Source organism: Schistocerca serialis, chromosome 1 (assembly GCF_023864345.2).
Source record: "Schistocerca serialis cubense isolate TAMUIC-IGC-003099 chromosome 1, iqSchSeri2.2, whole genome shotgun sequence".
Classification (NCBI taxonomy): domain Eukaryota; kingdom Metazoa; phylum Arthropoda; class Insecta; order Orthoptera; family Acrididae; genus Schistocerca; species Schistocerca serialis.
The window spans coordinates 1,052,807,209-1,052,826,605 of NC_064638.1; the positions used below are offsets into that span (position 1 = coordinate 1,052,807,209).

Consider the following 19,397-nt stretch of genomic DNA (forward strand, 5'->3'; position numbering starts at 1 on the left):
AATGCTTTCTGAGCGGCAACAGTACTTATGCGTTTTGCTGCGGCAGTTGTTTGCGAAATTTTGTGTTTGGAACGAATATCAGATAAACTGAAAGTTGAGATACCGCTTGTATAAACGTTTCAGTAAACCTTGCCCCTCATTCATTTCTGTGTGTGGTGTTGATGGCATGATGTGGCAGAAATTCGATGTTCGCTATCCATCTGTCAACAGGAGGACTTGGACGCATCCACTTGTCCTTTGCTGAATGGGCGAACAGCAGCTGATACTACGTTTTTTCTAAAGGGGGGTGGAGTGGTATGATATGGTATGGTATGGTAATGTAATAGGAACACCGTCACGTCCAGTTTATTTTTTAAGCCACGGTTTTGGCGATGTAATATGCCATCATCAGTCCCTAAACAACCAAATTACCAGCAATATTACCAACGAGAGTTATATAAAAAAAGGCACAAACTGTATATGCAAGAGAGTATATTTGTCATTAAATAGTAGTATCTGAGTAAGTGTGAAAACAAGGGTACCACATACCGATATTCCACAAACTGTTTCTTATGTAATGTGTTGGATAACAATATGAAAGTCTCTGAATGTGGATAAGCCGATAACGGAGTAGTTAAAATGTCCGTGACCACATAACAGATTTATGCAGGCAAGTTTACCTAAAAGAGTGTGCACTAATCAAACCTAATAATTAGAACAGTGTACTGTGCACAGTGTTACACGAAGTAAGGCCTCAAAATTACGTGCATTCCCAGCCACGAAGAAACGTTTCACACAGATACCCCTGTTTTGTGGTTTAGGGCCCGATGACTGCGTATTATATCGCCGGAGTCGGTAGCCTATAAAATAAATTGGAGATGATCTTACAGAGCGCGGTGTTGTTCATATTTTTTAAGATAGGAATTTGTGCGGTTGAACGAAGCAGCCTTTGTGATAGCAAAGCACCCAACAAAACCATAAACATGACAGTAGAAAGCGGCACGTGTACAGCTCACGTAAAATTCAATTTTAAGAAGTTCGTATTACCCTTCTAAAAAACTGTTTGGGAGCAGTAGGATTGCAGATTTGTTTGCAGACCTAGCTAGCTCTCGCCACAAATTAGGTTTCACAAGAGTCCATAAACCTTTTTCCCCATTTTTTTGTCGTTTTATGCCTTGTTGCAAATAAAATGTTTCATTTGTTTGTAATGACGAAGAATTTGATAAAAATTGACCTTTTAGTGCCACCCTATAGCAATCCTTTGAGGTTAGATATGTGTGCATCAGTTTTGCGGTATGTGCATCACAGCAGTTTATTATGAACCTCCTTCAGCAGCAGTGTTCATTGATGTCATCTTACATGTTATGAACTCGGTGGAAAAGAGTGTGATCCTAGATAGTGTACCTTGATGATAAACGTTTAAAAGCAATAAAGTCTGTAGTGTGTCAACAACTCTCTTTCACTTGAAGTTCTGCATTTTCAACTGAAATAAGACATTTAGAACAAAATATTAATCGTAACTGAAATTACGTTCCTACATAGCCTTACAGTAGTTAACATTATATTCCTAGCAACAGAGGATTGACAGTTTAAAAACTTTTAGTTGGCTTGGTGAAACCGTTGAGTCCTCCGTATTATTATTGCACAGCAGAAAAATATTGTTGTGCAGGCTTAAACTTTAACCAAAGTTCTACCAGGGAGCTTTGAACAGAGTAGGTTAGCACTGGGCTAGAGTGCCAGTCGTTTGTCAACAAGGCTTACCACCAATGCAACATACCTCAGAATGGGGTAGACAGTAATACAAGCACTGCTGTGCTACTTAACAAGGTACTGTGAGAAAACACTGTAACTTCGCCTCCCAAATGCTGCTACAAAATCGATCATAGGCAAAAACAATCGAGCTCAGCAACCTGGGATCATTACTGAAATTACCACAGCACTGCAAGGAGCACTGATGGGTCTGATAATTAAAGACAACAGCACTCGTACATCCAGAGCCACTATGTCATAGGTCCACAGGTCAACCCATTAAATAGACAGACTTACAGAGCTCAAGAACGCATTCAGTTGTGCTGCCGTTCTGTCCATGTCTCTAGAACCACAGGGAGAAAGACAGTCTATTGAGTTTAAGTGAAACAACGTAATACTGATCGATGATGGCCAGCTTGCTACATGCTTGCTGACTTCAGCATCAAGAGGCAGCAACATGATAATTTCCGCAGCTGTGGTCTGCTGTTGCAGCCTTATGGGTCATCGCAGGTGAGAAGATTGGTAAGTGGCCAGCCCTCCTCCACTACTGAGTCATCATGGATGCTCTGCAAGCAGCCATATTTGTACCAGTGAAATGAGGTGCATCCGCGCAGCCTCCTGGCTGACTTGCGAGCATCTGCTGCAGTCTTGGTCAATCAGTGGTAGGTGACTGGTGCCTAACATTCACGAGAACTGGAATCCTGGATGACAGTTGGCAATATACGCCTGAGGGCACAACAGGCTGTCATTGAGAGCACCTAGGTGGTAGCTGCACTGGGTCGTCACAGCATGTCTGGGTGGGCAGCCCCTTCCTCACTCCGCTACTGTCACTAGCACAGCATGCAGCTATGGCACTAATCTGTGGCAGTGCTGGCACAACTTGCTCATAAGGCATCCTCACTCCTTCATGGCCCATGTCCTCACTGCCAACTTCGGCTCTGAAATCAGTTATAACTTTGTAAACTCAGCTCGGCCAATGAATGGTTTTACATCGCTTTATCATGGATGCCACATGGTATGCACTGGACCACTTACCCTCAATGTTCTCTCGACGTCCTGATCAGAAGACAATGGCAGCACTCAAGCTGCAACATCGGTGTCAGAATTGTCTGCACCTCAAGACTACAGTGGCAGTGAATGTAAATCTACAGCTCTGTTTAGCATACCAGCACAATTTGTTGTGGTTACTCACAGTTTGTTGTGATGAGTAACTTTCTTGTCATTGAAGGTATGTGGAGTGTTTTTGTTTTGGGCCATGTCAATTTACAGAGACAGCAGTAGCACCTTTAAGGTGTCATTTGTTAAAGCACAAGAGCCTGCGGATTTGTGACTGTTTGAAGGAAATGTTAGGGAAAATGAAGAATTGGATGGAATACATTGCTTTGTGTGTAGAACTGTAGTGTGTGCAAGTTATATTAATCTGGAATTTATGGCTCCTGTAAGCCTGGTTAAGTTCAGCATGGGCATGATTAGGCTGCCAAAGGGCCTACTGGTTGCCACATTAGAAGTATGAGATGAGGAACGTATTGGTAGATCATTTGATGGCCAGAGCAGCAAACCAACCATCAGTCCTGCAGTTTTAAAAGTAAAAGTGGGTCACTGGAAGACAGTGATTAGCAGGTAATGAAAGTTTTATTACTGCCGTTTGTGGGTTTATTTCAAATGTAGGGTCCTTTACCAGTAACATCAGTACCCAACACCACATACCTACAGGTAACAGTGTGCCATTTCGTAGGAAGCCATACCACATAGCCAGGCACCTTCAATCTGTAATAGAGGAATTTATAGGTCAGCAGCTGGCATACAAGGTATTATTGAGTGCGTTGACAGCCTATGGCGCCCAGATGTTTTCATTGTGCCAAAAGGTCAACAGATGTTATCAGAAAGTACAGATTCTGTAGCAATTACGGCTACCTAAATGCAAAGACCGTGACGGTTGCATATGTGGTTCCTAATAATACAGAAACATTAGATAACCTAGGAGGATACCTACCAGTACATTACAACAATGGATTTCAGAAGTGGTTACCACCAGCTGGAGGTAGTCTTTGAGGATAGAACCAAGATTACTGTCATGGTCCCATGAGGACATTATCAGTGTAGATACCATTTGGATGAGGTTATAAGTGAGTTGAAGCTGAAAACTGTCATAGTATATTTGCATGATATCATATTCTCAAAGGATTTACCAGAGCATGTGAATCGCACAAAAGAGTATTCAACAGGCTGTGATCTCCACAACTGATGCTTAGTATAGATGAGTCCCTTTTTGTGCAGATGCATGTAAATTATCTGAAGCATGTGATTAGCAGGAAAAATGTTGAAACCAATACTTGCCTAACAGAGGCAATCCGAAACTTTACATCACCACAAAGAACAAAACTACAGCCATTCATGGGTTAGTGCAATTATTATTGCAAATTCATAAAGGATTTTGCAGAGATTGTAGAAACCCTTGAATCTTTAACATAATGCAGCGCGTCAGCAACCTTATATGTATAGAAAATAAACAATTTTTTCAGCCTTCAGTTGCAAGGTAATTTTTACTCGTTTATCTAGGTTTCGATTCCAGTAATGGAATCTTCTTCAGAACAAAAAAATAAATTATTTTGAGAGCCAAACACTGGCCAGTCACAGTTTAAAAATTAAAACAATAAAGCCGCATAATCATAAGATTGTGTGTGTCAAGATTAAAACCATTAAGGCGAACGTAGACTGAGCTACGCCGACCGTCTACGTTCGCCTTAATGGTTTTAATCTTGACAGACATAATCTTATGATTATGCGGCTTTATTGTTTTAATTTTTAAACTGTGACTGGCCAGTGTTTGGCTCTCAAAATAATTTATTTTTTTGTTCTGAAGAAGATTCCATTACTGGAATCGAATCCTAGGTAAATGAGTAAAAATTACTTTGCAACTGAAGGCTTGAAAAATTGTTTATTTTCTAAACCCTTGAATGATTGTTGACAAAGGGCATGAAATTCCACTGGTCAGCAGAATGCCAAGCAGCGTTTCAGGCATTGAAGGCAGTATTAATTTCTGATTTGCTAATAGTCTTTCCTGATTTTTAGGAGGAATTTAACCTCTCCCGTGACACGAACAATTGGGGGGGGGGGGGGGGGGGGGGGGCTTGGTTGTATTTTGAGCTAGAACATCGATGGGTAAGGAGATCGAGTAGCATATGTGTTGAGGCAGTTGAACGAAGTGGAGCACAGCTATTCCATTCTGGAAAAGGTGGTGTTGGTGATAATACGTGGGATAGTGTACTTTCGATGCTTCTTGTATGGATGGAAGTTGTCACAAACTACGCTTCATTAAAATTGTTGTTGGAACTAAAAGACATGTCTAGTAGGTTAACAAGATGGGCGCTCAGAATGCAGCAAGTTTTATTTTGAGGTAGAATACAAACAGGACAAGAAGCACACAAATGCAGGTACGCAAAGTGGGAAAGTTGCAGTTATAAACATTTTAGGAAAATGTTCAACACACCTGCAGAGAGCACAAGTGGCCAACAAAGACTGTCAGGCATGTAGGTCAAACCACAGTTTACGATACAAGTGAGCTTGCTCTGCAGAACGATGAAATGCGAACCATGCATAGTTGTTCCAACAATGTTCGAGGAAGTTCAAAGTGCTCAGCAGGTGGATGACCATGTGTTGACAGGTTGTGGACGACGCCAAACAGACAGTCAGTGTAATGGAAAGATTCTGGCAGCAAACAAGGAAATGTGATGTCAAGCAATACATAAGACTGTATGTCTTGTGCACAAAGAGCTGATCTTAGTCTTCAAAAAACCCCATTGCAAATGCTACCAGAAGTATTTAAGCGTTTTTTGATGACTGAACTTGATGTTTAAGGACATTGTAATAAGACACCTGCTGGAAATAAATATGAAATGACATTCATAGCTAATTTTTCAAGGCTCTTAACAATGGTGGCAATTCCTGATCAGCAAGCTAGTACAATAGGGAACAGCTGGATCTAAAATTTTGACTACCTAATACCGTAGTTACAGATCAGGACACATATTTTGGGGATTAGAGAAGTGTCCCATTCCACCCGTCTTTGACCCATGACATCAGCAGTATGATGGAAATGGCCATTCTAAGCGTCTCCAATCTGGTGCCATGACGTCACTACATACACACGTCAACAAACCCAAAAATACACATAAATAAGACATTAACATCTCCCTCCAAAAACAGTCAAATTAACGGGACAACTGCGGGAAATTGGGGTTTTAGGGTGGGGACATGCTAAATATAACAGTAAAAACACACACACACACACACACACACACACACACACACACACACACACACACCAAGATCCGAAAACAAACAAAATGGGGGAAAAAATTACAACATTCTGTTACACCAACAAAATATATAGGAATCGGACACTTCCCTTGACCTATATAGCTCAACCATAACTGTTGATACCACAAAAACAACACTTACATGTATGAAAATTGTAATTGGGCATTCTCTTGGCCTCTATAGGTCAACCACAGCTGACACTACCAAAACACCAACACCTACAACTGAAACTACGAAAATGAACATTTCCCTTGACCTACATAGGGCAGCCGTAGTTGACAGTACCAAATCACCAACACCTTCAACTACAAAAAATAAAATCAAAACCGCAACACCTCAAAAACCCAAAAATCAAACATTCCAACATGAATTAAAACGCAATGAATACATCATAAATACGCAAAACAGTGAACACACACACACACACACACACACACACACACACACACACACACACACACACACACACACACACACACACACACCGTCTCCCCCCCCCCCTCCCCCCCCCCCCCACCACCACTACCAGATGGCATGATTAAACACAACAAGACAACATCTACAAACACAACCAACTCATAAACCCTGCACCATAATGAAGGCACACACCACAACACATGGGTCAAAGCAGACAGGTGGAATCCGACGCTTCTATTGACCCAAATTATTTTGTATCAGACTTGATGAAACAGGTCTGACATTACTTCATATCTGGATATTATGAACAAGCTCGTTCTATCCACAGACTAATTGAGCATGGAGCACTTACATAATATCATTTCTAAATTGTTGAGCTATTATGTGAACAACAGTCATACAGACTGGGATATACATTTGCAATACATAGTTTGCATATTTAGCTCTTTAAGTTCATATCTGTACAGGTATTTCCCCTTGCAGGGGGGGGGAGGGGGGGTGTTACAGTAGAAAAATGCTGTCACCTTTTGATGTCATGGTTCCGTAGTTAGGACTGGACAATTAACTAATTAAGAAATTTGCTAAAAGAATATGGGAAGTATGGCAGAAAGAAAAGAAAGTCTATACTAAAGCTTTGGAGTGACAGAAACAGTCAACACAGCATGCAAAATTATTGCAGTATCGAATGGATCAGTAGATATTGGTCACAAACCCCAGCATACCGAAGGGAAAGATGACAATATTTTTGATTAAGTATCAGAATCATTATCAAATCATAGAGATGACTTCTCCAGTAAACATTTATTTTATTTTTAATTTATTTATTTATTCATTCAGTGATCATCTCACAATGATGTAGGAATTATCAAGGTAATACAATGCCAGTCAATGGGCCAAAATAAGACAGTGTACGTAACATGCTTTGAGAATAGGACAGTTGGTCAGCCATGGCCTTGATTAAAGCATCCTGACATTTGCCTTAGAATCCAGGAAAACCACCGAAAACTGAAATCGGGTTGGCTGGACGGGAGAGCTCCATCCTCCCAACAGCTGCCCTACCTCATTCAGTAGTTCTCTAATGAATACATTCACACACAAATTGCTCTATGTAACTTGCCATATAAAACAGTTTCCTCCTTCACTGGCCACACACTGAGGGCACCCGGTGATGACTCCTGACTGTTTCTAGTCACTATGTAAAACATAAATGCAGTTTCCAACTAAAATGTCTATTTCCCATGTGAGTAGAGTTAAAACCTTTAGTTAAATGGTGGATTCTTTGGCACAAGTCAAGAGGACAGAGTCAGGGTGCACAAAAGTGGCTAGAGAGGTTCGGAAGCGTATACCAGTACACAAGCAGGATATGCGTAGCATACCCTATGTATTGTCATGTGACAAATTTTAGCATTTAAGTTTAGCTGTGTTATGTCTAAAAGTTGTTTTATTCTTGTCAAATGTATTCAAAGTTGTGTTGTAGGTTGTTATAGGTCTGTAATTGGCACATATTATTTCTTTTCTTTTTCATTATTATTATTATTATTATTATTACTACTATTACTATTATTACTATTGCTTAGGTGTTCTTGAAGAAGGGAGGAGATGATGGATGTTCCTTTTCGTAGGTGGTGAATCACTAGGAGCAACCTGATGGGTTGTGGTAATCCTAATGTTGCTTCACAATATGAATGCAGGAGTGATGCTTGCAGTTAACATTCTACCATTGGAGGCAGAGGTGTTATTTTCTTGACAATCATGTGTGTTGCTGTCGAGTCACTAATGGGCATTGATATGTGGGAGATAGGGAATGATGTCTATAGATCGCAGGAAGTGTTCATACAGCTGCATGAGGAAGTGCAGGATAACAAACTTCAAAAATAGAAAACATGGTCCAAGTATGCTGTAGTCTGTTTATTATTTGTGCAATTAGCCAGTTTCAAATGTTAGTCACTTTCAAGCACATGTTTTAAGCTTCATGCAAAGTGAAGGGTAAAGCTTAAAAAATGTGCTCTAAAGTGACCCTCAGCTGAAATTGGCTAATTGCACAGATAACAAAACAGGTTACAGCTTACTTGGACTATGTTTTCATTGTAAAATACAGCTAGGCTGTGGACTCCCTACAAAAACAATTTTAATAAAATCCTCACTGAGGCGCAGGGTGAATACGAGGAATTGAGGTTGTCATATTGCAAACTAAGAGTCTGACACAAATCACTCACATTGTACCACAGAAGGTAGTTCATAGGATGAGAGGGTGGTTGGACGCAGGAAAGAAAATATTAAAAACTTATTTGGAACAGCAGACAAGGAAGATATCCAGGAGCTGAATAACATGTTTGGGCGGGTTCAAACTTTGACAGGCACTACCAAAGCTATAGTAGGGTGTCATACGATTCAGTTGTTGAACTTAGAGTGAGATGTTACAAACAACACCAAGATGGTACATGGCGTTAGCCCAATACACCCAGATACAGTGAAAAACAGTAAACAGTGATTTGGGAGAAATACAAAAACAATTGAGTTCGCTGAACAGCAAATTAGCAACAGTCACTCTTACAAGCATTAGCAGATTGTCTCAATGATGCAAGAATTGAAGTGAGGTCACTACAGCAAGCAGTCTACCATGCAGTAAACAAACAGTTGAGTTTGGTATTACTGAAGCCATAACAATTCTTGACAGGGTTGCAACTAGCAGAGAAAGAATTCCTTGCAGAACTATGACAAATCGCAAAAGTATTGGAGGAAAACTCAGCAATGTTTTACCACACATCGCACGTGGATGTAAATACAGACCAAGCAAAGTTAGCTCAGCTACCAGAGATCTGAATGTACATGCAGTATTGATGTGACATGGTTCACCCATATCCAAAAAGATGGACAGTGATGGGGAAATAGGTTCTAGTAAAGATACGAGAGGTGTTCCTTATTTCTGAGCACGGAGAAGCTCGTGCTTTTATGTCACTAAGGAACCTCCGAGAACGTTTGAAGGAGGACATCACCATTTTTTGAGCCAGAGAAGTGTAGACTGATGCACAGACATGCAAGATGCAACTGTTTCTGAAGAGAACAAAGACAGTGGAATGTCAGACAGAAATATTGGCACCAAGGCCAAATTTTCAAAAGATAGGGGAACATTGGATATACTCAGTTTTTGCACTAGAAACTATAATTATGGACTACTATAAGGAAAGGAAACCTCAGGACATTGTAAAATTAGAGTTACGTGATAATAGTGTTTTGATGAAAGGCACAACTTGCAGGAAAAAGTTCTTGCTACCAGTTACGCTCCCACAGGTAAGATTGTACTCCAGTTCATTCCCTCTGCATTGTATTGGCCAGAGAAACTGTTTGAGGCTCTGCCAACACAAAATCTAACTTACCTAACGACACCCTGAATCCTGATCTCGTAAATTTCTTGGACACACTGATAGCATCTTTTGGGCAATTGTTGCAACATATTCAGCAATATCACGAGAACCAACTCTGAGATGTGGTAACCATAAGTGTTATGACCACTAGTTATGCCATGTGATTGCAGTTTACATACTCTAATTTTGTCTTGGGCATAGAAGTATAATCCTCCAGATTTACTGACCTATCAGATAACTGTCAAGTGGTTAACTATCATAAACTGAGCAACTTAGAAAAATAGAACTGTAAATTAATTTAACTTGTAAGGAATGGAAATAAGCATGATGGAACATAACTGAAAAAAGGAGACTCAAACTTTAGAATGATAATGTGTAGTAAGGAGGTGATCCATGTAAGTCAGCTTCAGAGAGCAACAAACTTTTGCATCATGTACAATTATGTAAGTAGATCTAAGAAATAGTTTAGAGGACAAACAGAGATAAAATTCAGGACGATTTTTTTGAAGTAGGGGAGTAGTGTTCCACAGCAGAATAATTGTACTGAGTAGGCTTAAAATTTAGTTTGTAAAGTTCCATCTGGTGAGCCAAGAGCAGAGTATAGTTTACTGCTGGGGTGATGTCAGTCACTATGTCAACAAGACACACCACCAATGCAGCAGACCTTGGAACAGGGAAGACAGAAATGCAAGCACTGCTGTGCTGCTGAAAAAGGCACTGTGAGGTAACAATATGTGACTGCACCACTCGAGCGCCACTACAAAATCAAACGTAGGCAGAACAAACCAAGCTCAGTGACCCAGAATTATCACAGCAAGGCTAAGGACCGTGATGGTTCTGGAAAGTGGTGACAAATGTGCTCATACAGCCAGAGCTGCTATGTTATAGGTGTACCTCTTAAATAGATGGGCTTACAGGGCTCAAGAATGCATTCTGTCGTGCTGCCATTCTGTCCGTGTCACCATAACCAGAGAGAAAGACCGTCCGTTTTAAGTGAAACCACAACACGCTGGTCAACGGTGGCTAGCTGACTTAATGAGAGGCAGCCAACCTGATGCGTGCCACAGCTGTGTTCTCCTTCTGCTTCTTTTCCTCCTGCTGCTGCTGCTGCAGCCGCCACCGCCACCTATTACAGGGTCATCGTGAATGAGGAGACTTGTGAGCGGCCAACCCTCCTCCAGTACTGGGTCATCATGGATAATCCGCAACGTGCCATCTTTGCATAGGCCAGACAAAGTGTGTCCAAGCAGCATCCTGGCTGAATTGTGAGCATCAGCTGCAGTCTTGGTTAATCCATGGTGGATGACCAGAGCTTAGCCTTCATGACAACCAGAGTAATTGGATCACAGTTGGCTGTCCCCATGTGAGTGTATGATGGGCTGTCTTCCAGAGCACGGGAGAAGTAGCCTCACTGAGTCATCACAATACATTCGGGTGGGCAGCAGCGCAGTTGCTTATGCCCACCCCGCCAACTGCATCTCTGGTGAAGTTATACCTGTATAAACTCTACTCAACCAGTAAATGTTATTACAGCTATTGCTGTATCACTAAAGTCCCCGGGCATGCACTGGACCACTTGGTCTCATTGTTTGCTTGATTTCCTGATCACATCACAACCCCAACTCTCGAACTGCAACATTGGCATCAGGGAGTGGTCTTCTGATAACTGGATGCGACAACATTTACCACTTTGTTATATATGTATTCTAGAGGCAGAAGTTACCAGGTAGCCTTTCTATTACATTCAGTACTTTGCTTAAGAAACGACATAACAGAATATCCTAATACATTATGGAGAGCTGTGTCTGTGACAGCACAATATACAATGGCTCACTTTTGTTCATTACTCACTTAGTCACAATGTAGGATACAAATTATAATTTCATAAGTGTAGAAGGCTACAAATGATGGTAGCTGTTTGGCTTTACATAATGAGAGCAATCAGACAGATCCTGAAACTGATCATTCTTGTTTCAGATTGTTTTACGTGAATTTCCAGTGAAATGATGGACTGATAAGCAAGATGTTTACAAGAATAGTACGCATAAAAAATGAAAAGAAAATTGAGGACTTGTTAGATGGAGTTAAGTTTGGCTTTTGGGAAGGTAAGATGCCGAAGAAGCAGTTCTAACTTCTTGCTAGATAATTGAATCAAGAGTTAAGGAAAACCAAGACACCATCATAAGATTTGTTGACTAAGAAAAATTGTGTGATAATGTGAAATAGTGCAAGATGTTCAAAATAACCTAAGACACAATATTGAGAATGAAAGATAAAGAACTACATGCTCATATTAAAAAGGATGTAAGAAAGGGATGTAGTCTTGGGCCCCTACTGTCAGATTTGTGTGTTGAGGAAACAGTGGTAGAAAGATTATAAAGGTTCAATACTGAGATTAAAATTCAGAGTGAAAGTGTATCAGTGATAAGATTCACTGAAATTGAAGTAGTCTTGCAGACTTTTGTTGAATGGAATGAGTAGTGTAACGAGTACAGATTGTGAATGGAGATAAAACCCAAGAAAGATAAAAGTAATGAAGAGTAGCAGAAATGAGATTAGTGAAAAACTTGACTGGTGATCAAAAAGTGGGGCAAGATAAGGAATTCTGCTACCTTGGAAGCAAAATAACTTAAGACAGAGGAACCAAGGATGGTGTATAAAACAGGTTAGCCCTGGCAAAGTGGGCATTACTGACCAAAATAATTCTGCTAGTATCATACATTTTATTTTTGAGGAAGAAATACCAGAGAATGCACACTTGGAGCACAGCTTTGTATGGAAGTGAATGATGGAATGTGGGGAAAATTGGAGAAGAAGAGAATCAAAGTGTTTGAGATGTGGTGCTACAGAAGGATGTTGAAAAATAGGACGACTGAAAAGATGAGGTGTGAGGTTGATCTCCGCAGAATCAGCTAAAATAGGAAAATGTGGAAATCGTTGACAGGAAGAAGAGAGAGGATGATGGGGTGTTTGTTAAGATATTAGGGAATGACTTCTATAATAATAGAGGGAAACATTCCACGTGGGAAAAATATATCTAAAAACAAAGATGATGTGACTTACCAAACAAAAGCGCTGGCACGTCGATAGACACACCAACAAACACAAATATACACACAAAAATCTAGCTTTCGCAACCAACGGTTGCTTCATCAGGAAAGAGGGAAGGAGAGGAAAAGACGAAAGGATGTGGGTTTTAAAGGAGAGGGTAAGGAGTCATTCCAATCCCGGGAGCGGAAAGACTTGTCTTAGGGGGCAAAAAGGACGGGTATACACTCGCGCACACACACACATATCCATCCACACACATACAGACACAAGCAGACATATTAAAAGGCAAAGAGTTTGGGCAGAGGCGGAGGCAGAAGTGCAGAGGCAAAGATGTTGTTGAAAGACAGGTGAGGTATGAGTGGCGGCAACTTGAAATTAGCGGAGATTGAGGTCTGGTGGATAACTGGAAGAGAGGATATATTGAAGAGCAAATTCCCATCTCCGGAGTTCGGATAGGTTGGTGTTGGTGGGGAGTATCCAGATAACCCGGACGGTGTAACACTGTGCCAAGATGTGCTGGCCGTGCACCAAGGCATGTTTAGCCACAGGGTGATCCTCATTACCAACAAACACTGTCTGCCTGTGTCCATTCATGCGAATGGACATTTTGTTGCTGGTCATTCCCACATAGAATGCGTCACATTGTAGGCAGGTCAGTTGGTAAAACATGTGGGTGCTTTCACACGTGGCTCTGCCTTTGATCGTGTACACCTTCCGGGTTACAGGACTGGAGTAGGTGGTGGTGGGAGGGTGCATGGTTTTACACCGGGGGCAGTTACAAGGGCAGGAGCCAGAGGGTAGGGAAGAAGGTTTGGGGATTTCATAGGGATGAACTAACAGGTTACGAAGGTTAGGTGGACGGCGGAAAGACACTCTTGGTGGAGTGGGGAGGATTTCATGAAGGATGGATCTCATTTCGGGGCAGGATTTGAGGAATTCGTATCTCTGCTGGAGAGCCACATTCAGAGTCTGGTCCAGTCCCGGAAAGTATCCTGTCACAAGTGGGGCACTTTTGCGGTTCTTCTGTGGGAGTTTCTGGGTTTGAGAGGATGAGGAAGTGGCTCTGGTTATTTGCTTCTGTACCAGGTTGGGAGGGTAGTTGCGGGATGCGAAAGCTGTTGTCAGGTTGTTGGTGTAATGGTTCAGGGATTCCGGACTGGAGCAGATTCGTTTGCCACGAAGACCTAGGCTGTAGGGAAGGGACCGTTTGATGTGGAATGGGTGGCAGCTGTCATAATGGAGGTACTGTTGCTTGTTGGTGGGTTTGATGTGGATGGACATGTGAAGCTGGCCATTGGACAGGTGGAGGTCAACGTCAAGGAAAGTGGCATGGGATTTGGAGTAGGACCAGGTGAATCTGATGGAACCAAAGGAGTTGAGATTGGAGAGGAAATTCTGGAGTTCTTCTTCACTGTGAGTCCAGATCATGAAGATGTCATCAATAAATCTGTACCAAACTTTGGGTTGGCAGGCCTGGGTAACCAAGAAGGCTTCCTCTAAGAGACCCATGAATAGGTTGGCGTACGAGGGCGCCATCCTGGTACCCATGGCTGTTCCCTTTAATTGTTGGTATGTCTGGCCTTCAAAAGTGAAGTAGTTGTGGGTCAGGATGAAGCTGGCTAAGGTGATGAGGAAAGAGGTTTTAGGTAGGGTGGCAGGTGATCGGCGTGAAAGGAAGTGCTCCATCGCAGCGAGGCCCTGGACATGCGGAATATTTGTGTATAAGGAAGTGGCATCAATGGTTACAAGGATGGTTTCCGGGGGTAACAGACTGGGTAAGGATTCCAAGCGTTCGAGAAAGTGTCTTTGATGAAGGATGGGAGACTGCATGTAATGGGTTGAAGGTGTTGATCTACGTAGGCAGAGATACGTTCTGTGGGGGCTTGGTAACCAGCTACAATGGGGCGGCCGGGATGATTGGGTTTGTGAATTTAGGAAGAAGGTAGAAGGTAGGGGTGTGGGGTGTCGGTGGGGTTAGGAGGTTGATGGAGTCAGGTGAAAGGTTTTGTAGGCGGCCTAAGGTTCTGAGGATTCCTTGAAGCTCCGCCTGGACATCAAGAATGGGATTACCTTGGTAAACTTTGTATGTGGTGTTGTCTGAAAGCTGACGCAGTCCCTCAGCCACATACTCCCGACGATCAAGTACCACGGTCGTGGAACCCTTGTCCGCCGGAAGAATGATGATGGATCGGTCAGCCTTCAGATCACGGATAGCTTGGGCTTCAGCGGTGGTGATGTTGGGAGTAGGATTAAGGTTTTTTAAGAAGGATTGAGAAGCAAGGCTGGAAGTCAGAAATTCCTAGAAGGTTTGGAGAGGGTGATTTTGAGGAAGAGGAGGTGGGTCCCGCTGTGACGGAGGACGGAACTGTTCCAGGCAGGGTTCAATATGGATAGTGTCTTGGGTAGTTGGATCATTAGGAGTAGGATTAGGATCATTTTTCTTTGTGGCAAAGTGATATTTCCAGCAGAGAGTACGAGTGTAGGGCAGTAAATCTTTGACGAGGGCTGTTTGGTTGAATCTGGGAGTGGGGCTGAAGGTGAGGCCTTTGGATAGGACAGAGGTTTCGGATTGGGAGAGAGGTTTGGAGGAAAGGTTAACTACTGAATTGGGGTGTTGTGGTTCCAGATTGTGTTGATTGGAATTTTGAGGTTTTGGAGGGAGTGGAGCTGGAAGTGGGAGATTGAGTAGATGGGAGAGACTGGGTTTGTGTGCAATGAGAGGAGGTTGAGGTTTGCTGGAAAGGTTGTGAAGGGTGAGTGAGTTGCCTTTCCGGAGGTGGGAAACCAGGAGATTGGATAATTATTTGACGTGGAGGGTGGCATGCTGTTCTAATTTGCGGTTGGCCTGTAGGAGGATGCTTTGAACAGCCGGTGTGGATATGGGAGAGGAAAGATTGAGGACTTTTATTAAGGATAGGAGTTGATGGGTGTGTTCATTGACTGAGTTGATCTGTAGGTGAAGAATTAGGTGGGTGAGGGCAATGGATTGTTCAGTTTGGAACTGGTATAGGGACTGATGGAAAGAAGGGTTGCAGCCAGAGATGGGAACTTTAAGTGTGAGGCCTTTGGGGGTAATGCCAAATGTCAGACAAGTCTGAGAAAATAGAATATGGGAGCGTAATCTGGCTAGGGCGAAGGCATGTTTGCAGAGGGAATGTAAATAAAACTTAATGGGGTCGTTGTGGGGGTGTTGTGAGGGTGACATGGTATTAGAAGGTGGAAAGTGTAACATGAGGCTTAAATGAAAATGAAAATAAAAATAATAAAAATGAAAATAAAAATAAAAATATGTGGGGAGAGATAAAGGTGAACTGGAAAGTAACTGGAGATCTGGTGTGAAAAAAGGCGATAGGTGTTGGTTACAGCTGGGCTATGTTGGACTTGGGTTGGTAGACAACGATGTGCACAAAGGTTAGGTGGTTGTGTTGCCGCCAAAACACGTTAAAGGACGGAGAGATTCGGGAAAATTTCGAAAAAACTGCTTGTAAATGTATTAAAAGGAGTGGTTTTGTGGTGGCAGATTATGAAAATGAGGCTAACAATTGTCTGACGAAGAAATAATGACGTTAAAACCTGTGGGAAGCGGCTAAAAATTATCAGTGATGTGGGAAGAACGGAAATGGAAATAAAGCAAAAGTTATTAGCACTAGCTGAAATGGTTGTTTAATAGGTGAAAGGAACTGTTTGTGAACTAGAAACGGTGGATTTTATAGCAGCGGTAGTGATGAAAACGGAAAAAAAAAATTTTTTTTTGTTATGGTTTGGAAGTGGGTTACGTATTATTGAGTATATATAGGCGGGATAAAATTGTATAGTAGATTACGTCCATCCACATCAAACGCACTAACAAGCAACAGTACCTCCATTATGACAGCTGCCACCCATTCCACATCAAACGGTCCCTACAGCCTAGGTCTTCGTGGCAAACGAATCTGCTCCAGTCCGGAATCCCTGAACCATTACACCAACAACCTGAAAACAGCTTTCACATCCCGCAACTACCGTCCCGACCTGGTACAGAAGCAAATAACCAGAGCCACTTCCTCATCCCCTCAAACCCAGAACCTCCCACAGAAGAACCACAAAAGTGCCCCACTTGTGACAGGATACTTCTCGGGACTGGATCAGACTCTGAATGTGGCTCTCCAGCAGGGATACGACTTCCTCAAATCCTGCCCTGAAATGAGATCTATCCTTCATGAAATCCTCCCCACTCCACCAAGAGTGTCTTTCCGCCGTCCACCTAACCTTCGTAACCTCTTAGTTCATCCCTATGAAATCCCCAAACCACCTTCCTTACCCTCTGGCTCCTACCCTTGTAACCGCCCCGGTGTAAAACCTGTCCAATGCACCCTCCCACCACCACCTACTCCAGTCCTGTAACCCGGAAGGTGTACACGATCAAAGGCAGAGCCACGTGTGAAAGCACCCATGTGATTTACCAACTGACCTGCCTACACTGTGAAGCTTTCTATGTGGGAATGACCAGCAACAAACTCTCCATTCGCATGAATGGACACAGGCAGACAGTGTTTGTTGGTAATGAGGATCACCCTGTGGCTAAACATGCCTTGGTGCACGGCCAGCGCATCTTGGCACAGTGTTACACCATCCGGGTTATCTGGATACTTCCCACTAACACCAACCTGTCAGAACTCCGGAGATGGGAACTTGCCCTTCAGTATATCCTCTCTTCCCGTTATCCGCGATGCCTCAACCTCCGCTAATTTCAAGTTGCCGCCGCTCATACCTCACCTGTCTTTCAACAACATCTTTGCCTCTGCACTTCCACCTCGACTGACATCTCTGCCCAAACTCATTGCCTTTACTAATGTCTGCTTGTGTCTGTATATGTGTGGATGGATATGTGTGTGTGTGTGTGCGCGCGAGTGTATACCTGTCCTCTTTTCCCCCTAAGGTAACTCTTTCCGCTCCCGGGATTGGAATGACTCCTTACCCTCTCCCTTAAAACCCACATCCTTTCGTCTTTCCCTCTCCTTCCCTCTTTCCTGATGAAGCAACCATTGGTTGCGAAAGCTAGAATTTGTGTGTATGTTTGTGTTTGTTTGTGTTTCTATCGACCTGCCAGCACTTTCGTATGGTAAGTCACATCATCTTTGTTTTTTTATATATATATATACACTCCTGGAAATTGAAATAAGAACACCGTGAATTCATTGTCCCAGGAAGGGGAAACTTTAGTGACACATTCCTGGGGTCAGATACATCACATGATCACACTGACAGAACCACAGGCACATAGACACAGGGAACAGAGCATGCACAATGTCGGCACTAGTACAGTGTATATCCACCTTTCGCAGCAATGCAGGCTGCTATTCTCCCATGGAGGCGATCGTAGAGATGCTGGATGTAGTCCTGTGGAACGGCTTGCCATGCCATTTCCACCTGGCGCCTCAGTTGGACCAGCGTTCGTGCTGGACGTGCAGACCGCGTGAGACGAAGCTTCATCCAGTCCCAAACATGCTCAATGGGGGACAGATCCGGAGATCTTGCTGGCCAGGGTAGTCGACTTACACCTTCTAGAGCACGTTGGGTGGCACGGGATACAAGCGGACGTGCATTGTCCTGTTGGAACAGCAAGTTCCCTTGCCGGTCTAGGAATGGTAGAACGATGGGTTGATGACGGTTTGGATGTACCGTGCACTATTCAGTGTCCCCTCGACGATCACCAGTGGAGTACAGCCAGTGTAGGAGATCGCTCCCCACACCATGATGACGGATGTTGGCCCTGTGTGCCTCGGTCGTATGCGTCCTGATTGTGGCGCTCACCTGCACGGCGCCAAACACGCATACGACCATCATTGGCACCAAGGCAGAAGCGACTCTCATCGCTGGAGACGACACGTCTTCATTCGTCCCTCCATTCACGCCTGTCGCGACACCACTGGAGGCGGGCTGCACGATGTTGGGGCGTGAGTGGAAGACGGCCTAACGGTGTGCGGGACCGTAGCCCAGCTTCATGGAGACGGTTGCGAATGGTCCTCGCCGATACCCCAGGAGCAACAGTGTCCCTAATTTGCTGGGAAGTGGCGGTGCGGTCCCCTACGGCACTGCGTAGGATCCTACGGTCTTGGCGTGCATCCGTGCGTCGCTGCGGTCCGGTCCCAGGTCGACGGGCACGTGCACCTTCCGCCGACCACTGGCGACAACATCGATGTACTGTGGAGACCTCACGCCCCACGTGTTGAGCAATTCGGCGGTACGTCCACTCGGCCTCCCGCATGCCCACTATATGCCCTCGCTCAAAGTCCGTCAACTGCACATACGGTTCACGTCCACGCTGTCGCGGCATGCTACCAGTGTTAAAGACTGCGATGGAGCTCCGTATGCCACGGCAAACTGGCTGACACTGACGGCGGCGGTGCACAAATGCTGCGCAGCTAGCGCCATTCGACGGTCAACACCGCAGTTCCTGGTGTGTCCGCTGTGCCATGCGTGTGATCATTGCTTGTACAGCCCTCTTGCAGTGTCCGGAGCAAGTATGGTGGGTCT

General features: G+C 43.6%; 1 protein-coding gene across 3 annotated transcripts in view; it reads left to right on the top strand.

The window, feature by feature from the left end:
* The window catches only part of LOC126415281 (3-hydroxyisobutyryl-CoA hydrolase, mitochondrial), a 39,281-nt gene that overhangs the window by 172 nt on the left and 19,712 nt on the right, over window positions 1-19,397 (top strand). The window contains exon 2 of one of the 3 annotated variants that reach the window (XM_050083419.1): window positions 11,808-11,935. The exons of 1 other annotated variant lie outside the window; for it this stretch is intronic. In XM_050083419.1, coding sequence (XP_049939376.1) covers window positions 11,909-11,935 — 27 coding nt within the window. In that variant the 5' untranslated portion in view covers window positions 11,808-11,908. Of the gene's footprint in view, window positions 1-510; window positions 650-11,807; window positions 11,936-19,397 lie in introns of those variants that run through there. One more of the 3 variants, XM_050083420.1, reaches the window with a different exon arrangement.